We start from the raw sequence: 7,203 nt of genomic DNA, 5'->3' as shown, positions 1-7,203 counted from the left end.
TCGTCACCTGGTTTAATCAGTAAAAATTGACGTGGTATGAAGATGAGGTACGAAAATTCGAGTTCTAATTGCCCTTCTAACACCGTAAATTAAGAACACTGCTTTCTGAATTTTATTAAAAATTGAAAAAAAATCGAACCGATTAGATGGGATTAGAGGAATTAAAAAGTGCAAGGGTTTGTGACGAGTCATTTGACTTTAAACACGTAATGAGTCCAATTATACTATATTAGAGGTAAATATCTTTGGTCTGTGTTGATCGATTTAAACTACCATGAGAAATAACACGAATATTTATATCTCGAATATTGAATATTTTCATTCTCAGTTTATTTTCATTACGTATTTGCTGGTTAAAGAGAATAACGAGAAATTATGAAGCTTGAAATTCACTTGTCAAGGCACGAAATTGACAATGTACTCTTGTTTTTCTTTTGGGAAAGTGCAATAAAATTTCATCATCTAGTGAAACAGTAAGAATAGATATGGTATGAAAAATTTTGATAGATTTATTACACAAACGAAAAGGCTGCGTCAATCATGACTACTGATTACACGACAATCGTTTATTTTAAATTTTAGAAAGTTACTTTCTCTAGGTTTTAAAAATTACAATAATTAATCTACTGTCTTAACGCTATTTTACAACTTTTGGACGAATCTTATTACTGATCGCAATGATTCATCGTCCCTCCATTCTCGTGTTTAATGATGCAATTACTTTTGCTAATACAAATTGGCTATTTATTTTAGAGTGAGCATCGAATATTAAGTAACGTTCAATCAATGGCATGTGGTTCTAGTTAAAGTTAATGATATACAAATTTTCCACGTGGAGAAGAAATTCCAAAATTTGCTGTAACAAAGTCTCTAATTTGCTTCTATTCCGTGTATATATCAATGCAATTTTCATTCGATTTTTGTGGGTTTTCAACGCGGTTTATTTACTTCGTTTTTTTTACTTTTATCTTCGTATAACTTGGTGTTATTATTGTTACATTGTCGGGATATTTTAGAGTCATTACCGAACTCCTTGCTGTTTTATACTGCCCTGTTCATCTTGTGCCTTTTTAAGCTGTTTCTCTCTCATTCTCTCGGCATCACTGGAACATGAATTTATGCAAAATTTTTGTTATCATTTGAATAAATCGCACGTCGCAGGAGGAATGCCCGGAGATTAACTCAACAACACGAGAATAAAGGAGTTTTAACACAACAAAATATTCCAGTTCGTTGATAACAATTACCAACACATGATTTTACGAAAAATCATTGAAAAACCAATTCTCAAAAAAAATGAAAATCGTTAGATGAATTAAATTTTAAGGAAGAATCATTTGATCACCAAGGAGTGAAAGAAGATGGAACCAAATAAAAATCAACCCTTGAGTGAATTGCTTAAACGATAGATTCATCATCATAAATTGGAGGGAAGTTTTGGGGAAGTGTTGCTAAGTGGAAATATAGTTTTACCGTTGTTTTCGTTGTTCCAGTGTCAATCCCTTATTACTATCTTGTTCTCCAGCAGCTTTCTTCTGAGTCTTTTTTAAATTCTTAGCACGAGCTAAGTCACGCTGATTTCCACCTGTGGAAATCAATTGATACAAAAAATGGATTTTACATTGTATGGAATTTTTTTGAATAACTTTCATCCGCTTATGAATTCAGGATGTTATAGCGGGAAGCCAAAAATACGAAGAAAATTCGAAAAGACATTCGAGCTCACGTTTCCATATTTAATCCATCAATAACTGAAACTGTCACTTAATTCCCATTAAATAGAATATTTTTTCTGAGTTATGTATATTAAAACCAAAATGGACAAATGGACGAAAAATCGAATTTTAATTTCGTCAATATGTATGTTGACACGATCCCATTCGTTCAAAATAATTTCGCTAGGATGTACCCACAACATTCGTCAGACTAAATATAGTCAGAGCTCAAAATAAAAGGTCTTTCCACTCGAAAGTAACTCCTGGCGATAATTAAATAAATTGTACACCAGAGTTTCGACCACAAGTTGTGAAATATCTACGATATAAAATAAGAAAAAAATGGAGGGAAATTCGTTATGAAACATTGGAGCAGATGATGCTATTTTGGGGATTTTTGGAGCTACTGACATTTGATCGGATGTTCTGGATAGAATCTGTTGGCAGGAATTTCAACAGCGTACACAAGTCGTAAATATGGAGGTCATCGAAAGTAAAAATGCACTGGCAAACTCAAGAATATTCAAAACGGAGTGAAAGTGGGAAAATAATTAAAAAAAAAGCAGAACAATGAAAACGACTACGAGGAAGCGCAAGATGATATGTGACGTTGATTCATCCCCAAAAAATCGTCAACGCTCGCGAATAAACGATAACTTCAACGAAAAATCACAGAATTTCGTAAAACACCTGCGGGTCATGTTCTTTATTTTGTTTCAGCTTTGACCTCTGGCGGGATAAATTCGTAGAAAGTCGTCGAAATATAGTCTCGTCAATATTTATGTTTACATAGTCCCATTTGTGTCAAAATAATTTCGCAATGTATCACAACAAACATTCGTCAAACTAAATATAGTCAGAACTCAAAATAAAAGGTCTTTCCACTCCAAAATAACTCCCGGCGATAATTAAATAAATTCTAAACCAGATTTCCGGCCCCTAGTTGAGAAACATACGACATAACATAAGGGAAAAATGAAGGGAAATTCGTGATGAAACATCGAAGCAGATGCTATTTTTGGGGATTTTTGGGACTGCAGGGATTTGATTGAATGTTCTGAACGTAATCTGTTGGTATAAATTTCAACACGTACACAAGTCGTAAATATGGAGGTCATCGAAAGTAAAATTTGCTATCAGACTCAGGACTGTTCAAAACGGAGCACAAGTGGGAAAAAATAAGAAAAAAGGAGCAGAATCGTCGTCAGAAGGCGATAAAAAACAGTGAATGACGATGAACACAATGAAAACGACAACGAAGAAGTGAAAAACGATAGGTGACGTCGTTTCGTCCGCGAAAAATCGTCAACGCCGGCGAATAAACCACGACAAATTCACCGAAAAATCACTGAATTTCGCAAAACACTTACGGGTCATGTTTTTTATTTCAGCCTTGACCTCCGACCAACAAGTACTTAGAAATTTAACAGGTAGAAATATAATTTCACCTCCCAACTCCACACGACCAACAACTCCGACGTGGTCTATGGCCGTTGACTCTCTGCATGTGGTCGTTTTCGTTTTACAAACACTCACCGACATTCGTGTAAAACGATGCTCACAAGAGGAGCAATTGGAGGGAGACGGAGAGTCATCAGCCAATGAGATCTCATAAAACTGAAAATACCCCAGTTTTCTTCGATTATTTTCGTGGACACTAGGTGGCAGCATCTCCCAGACCTTGGTGTGGGTGGGAAATGCCTTGAAATGCTTCATATGAATGATTCCCCCTCTCAGCTACTGGAAATAATGGATTTTCTCACTGGTTTATGTATTAATCATCAGAACCGATCAATTATCGATTGAAAAATTGAACATCTCTCGCAAGTTCAATTAAATTTCATTATTCATTTAAATTCAATCCATTAAAATTTGAATGAATAATTAAATATAATTAAATGAAATAGATTTTATTCGAAATTTTCCTATTTATTTCAACAAATGTTGAACAAACATCCATTTATGTTCAAAAAATGAATATATTAAATATTCCTCTGGGTGCGCTTGAAATCAACTCATAAAAAAAAAACCTCAATTTGTTAAGTTTCATATTTATTGGGAAAATAATTTTCCAATTTAAAAAATCATTTCCGCTCCATTTATTCATCTTCGTACAAACAAAATTCTCATACCTCCTTAAATCTATCCTTAATTAAATCGACAAGTAAATACCGGAATGGAACATAATTCTCCCTAACTGAGTACTCGAATCTTCCCTCGCACAACCATAATTACAAATCTCAATCATCTTGTGCTGTTTGATGGCTTCGATAACACAATATCAACTATAAAGCCTCTGACAATGAAAATGGAAGTTGGCGATTTAATTGGAGTGAAAATTCACCCAGAAGGCAATTAAACTTGGCATTTATTCAATTGAGAATTGAACTCCCGGAACTCAACAGAAAAATAAAAAAATATGAAAAGTCTCAGAAAAGATGATGATTTTTACAACTCGTCGCTTGGGGCCTTGACAGGTTTGCCCTTGCGATCGTATCCCTTGAGAGGTTCAGTCGCATGCTTAGCGATGTACTTGATGAAGTCCTCGAGCTCCCTGCCACCCTCGTACTTGACCGGTGAGTCTTTCGAGTTCTTGGGGATCCAAAACAGTGTCGGGAAGCCTCGAACTTCGAAAGCTGGTGGCACATCATTAGCTGTTGCGTCCATCTTGGCAATTACCACGTCCTCATTAGCGAGTTTGTCACCAAGTTCATCGAAGACTGGTGCCAATTTCTTGCAGTGTCCACACCACGGAGCATAGAACTCAATGAGAACATCGGACTCAGAATTCGAGATGAGCTCCTCAAAGTTTTTGGCAACTGCAACTTTGACGTTACCAGAGTTGTCCTCCGGGATGGGCTCAGACTTGAGGAATGCCTCCAATTTTCCAGCTACGAAGTCCTTGACGAATTGCTCGAACGTCTCAACTGAGAATTCACCCTGGAGGACGAATTTCTGGTCCTTGGAGTTACGAGCGAGAACAACTGGCTTGTCTCCCTTAACAAAATCAATTCCAAAGTCGTTCAATTCGTGCTGGAAGTCGTCCTTGTTTGAAATGGCAAACGTGATCTCTGGGAAGTTCTTTCCAACTTTGATTACTCTGTTTCTCCAGTAGTTGGTGCCCTTCGGGTTCTTGACGTAGTCCACTGCATAGTAGGCGACGACAAGGGGATTGTTGAAGTCCTTAACGTTTTCCCTGGTACGTACACCGACTAGACCATGGGAGTTCTTCTCGATGAAGTCAGTGATGTCATTGACGGAGTCTTCACCCTCGTACGTCACGGTGCTGGGTTCGAATTTATTCTCGAGGACCGATGGACGGTGGAGGACGATGTGGTTTGTCAGACCCTCTTCCAGGAGGGATTCTGCGGAGGTGTGGGCGAAGCGAGCCTTGTCACGGCGCTTCTCCGCGACTTCCTGGAGGGCCACGGCGAGGGGAGATTTGAGGTCCTTGAAGTAACCGATAACGCTCACCTCGTCGGTGGCCAGGAAGGCTTTTCGACACTCTTTAGTTTTGAGCTCCTTCGATGCTGGGCCGCCGTGGGCCTGGGGAATAATTCATTTATTTAATTATCAGAAAGATGGTTTGGCGTGATTCGGAGTTGTGGAGATTTTCGACAGAATTTTTCGTTATTATTATTTGTTTTTTATTCATATTTCACTAGATTGGTTTATACTGTTGTGTTTCATTTCATTTTCTCTCCATTTCCGTCTTCACAATTAGATTAATGATTCAACTTTATCCATTCTTATTGTTATTATATGTTTTTGTTTCCTTAATTGACATGTTACAACATTGAATGGAGAGGAGTTATGTTAAAGATCAATTAAAAGTGTTTTTTTGTGATCAAAACAAACACCCAAAGCAAAAGTCTTTCGAAACTTCATTCGGGTATTCTATTACGCGACATTCTATTTCCCTTTATGTCCTATAGTCGAACTCCAATTATTATTATGAAAAGGAAATGAAAAAACATTCAGAAAGAATAATATTTTTAATATCTTTGAAACCATGAGGAATTGTAAAAAGAACAAAAAGAAGAATCTACTGATTTCAGAGATGTTCCCCAATAAGTGATTTTTGTATTGTCAACGTTTAAGCCTTGTTATATTCCGTGAAGAATCCACATCATTTTGAGTGGAATTATAAATTAGGGGCAAACGGGCAAAAATTAACGTTTTTCAATCCTTTGAGGTTTTAGAATTGAAAAAATGTTGAACTTCATGAATTGTACGTAGAAATGACAGATTTTTTCGTTGATATACTCGTCGTAGTCGTTGAATTTCGTTCCATGAGTGCCATGGGTTTCCATAAATACTTTCAAAACTGAAAGGCGCAAAAAAATCGACACCTCTCTTAGACCTAGACAAATCTCTCAAAAACTCAGCTGAAACGAATTTTCCTTATTCTCCCCCTCATTTCCCCCACTGGATTGCTTCAAATGTACTCTCTCCATTCAAAAACACATGAGAACGATATTTCCCCTCAAATCCCCAGTGCAGAATATCTAATTCCCACAACAAAATGATGAGCCCCCTTATCAAGCACCAGTGATACCCCAGGGGGTTATCTATCCCCAAAAAATTCCCTTCACTGCAACACGAAAAAAACATATTCACCTGCATGTACTTGGCGATGCCTGCGGCCTCTCTGGGTCCATCGTACTCACGGACCATCTTCGACTTGGAGAAGATCTTCAAGGTCGGGTACCCACTGACTCCGTACTTGGAGCAGGTCTCCTTACCTGCCTCAGTACAGTCAACCTTGGCCAGAGTGATTGGAGGATCATTTCCCCTGAGGAGTTCCGCAGCCTTTGCGTACTCTGGCTTGAGTCTCTTGCAGTGACCACACCTGAAGACAAATCAGATTAACCTATAACGTCCCGAAGCCGGGCTCCAACTGTTCCCGAGTACAATGAATGAGAATGAGACCATCGAAACGTCGATTAAAAATGCACAGGGGAAGATGAGATAAACTGGGCCTTCTAAAATCATCAATATCTCCGAAACAAACGGTGCGATTGGCACAAGTCAGCTCTCATTTTGAAGCCTGAGAAAATACCTTCAAAATGGAAGAAAAATTGCCAAATTTCACTCTGCCAATTTTGCGCTATTGATGATTGAAGACGGCTGTTGCACCCTCCTCTCCCCTAATCAGGTATTTGACTGATGACTTACCAGGGTGCGTAGAACATGACAAGTGTGGTATCATGTCGGTCCAGTTCACTCGTAAAATCGCTGTCCCCGAGCTCGAGAACATCGTCCTCACCGGCGTAAACCCCGAGGGCCAAAAGACAGAGTAAAAAATATTTAGTCAACATTTTTTGCTGACGACTTTCACCAGAACGTTTGCCGGTTGATACGAACAACCCAAGTGGTTCCCAACAGACGTCTTCACAGCCTTTTCTTGGTCGGAACTCCTTGTCACAATCACACGTCTGTCTCTGTTCTAATCGTAGGACACGTTTTCATAAGGGAATTCACCAAT

The 7,203-nt window shown here is 38.2% G+C and overlaps 1 protein-coding gene across 1 annotated transcript; it reads right to left on the bottom strand.

Moving 5' to 3' along the window:
- Positions 1-3,749: 3,749 nt before the first annotated feature.
- LOC107048908 (protein disulfide-isomerase A3) lies at positions 3,750-7,190 on the bottom strand. The gene is made up of 3 exons (XM_015272392.1): positions 6,894-7,190; positions 6,336-6,567; positions 3,750-5,261 (listed from the first exon to the last, which is right to left on the bottom strand). Exons 1-3 carry the CDS (start codon positions 7,034-7,036, stop codon positions 4,164-4,166), a joined length of 1,473 nt encoding a protein of 490 aa, XP_015127878.1. The 5' UTR covers positions 7,037-7,190; the 3' UTR covers positions 3,750-4,163.
- Positions 7,191-7,203: the final 13 nt, after the last annotated feature.

Source organism: Diachasma alloeum, unplaced genomic scaffold, assembly GCF_001412515.2.
Source record: "Diachasma alloeum isolate Michigan unplaced genomic scaffold, Dall2.0 Dall_scaffold_00176, whole genome shotgun sequence".
Classification (NCBI taxonomy): domain Eukaryota; kingdom Metazoa; phylum Arthropoda; class Insecta; order Hymenoptera; family Braconidae; genus Diachasma; species Diachasma alloeum.
This window is presented reverse-complemented; position numbering and strand designations above follow the sequence as displayed.

What these genes read in the sequence shown, in the direction of transcription:
- LOC107048908 (XM_015272392.1), bottom strand. Translation starts at nt 7,036, where the DNA reads ATGTTGACTAAATATTTTTTACTCTGTCTTTTGGCCCTCGGGGTTTAC. An exon ending in GTCATGTTCTACGCACCCTG is followed by an intron (nt 6,568 to 6,893) that starts GTAAGTCATCAG and finishes ATTTGTCTTCAG; the next exon opens with GTGTGGTCACTGCAAGAGAC. An exon ending in GCATCGCCAAGTACATGCAG is followed by an intron (nt 5,262 to 6,335) that starts GTGAATATGTTT and finishes ATTATTCCCCAG; the next exon opens with GCCCACGGCGGCCCAGCATC.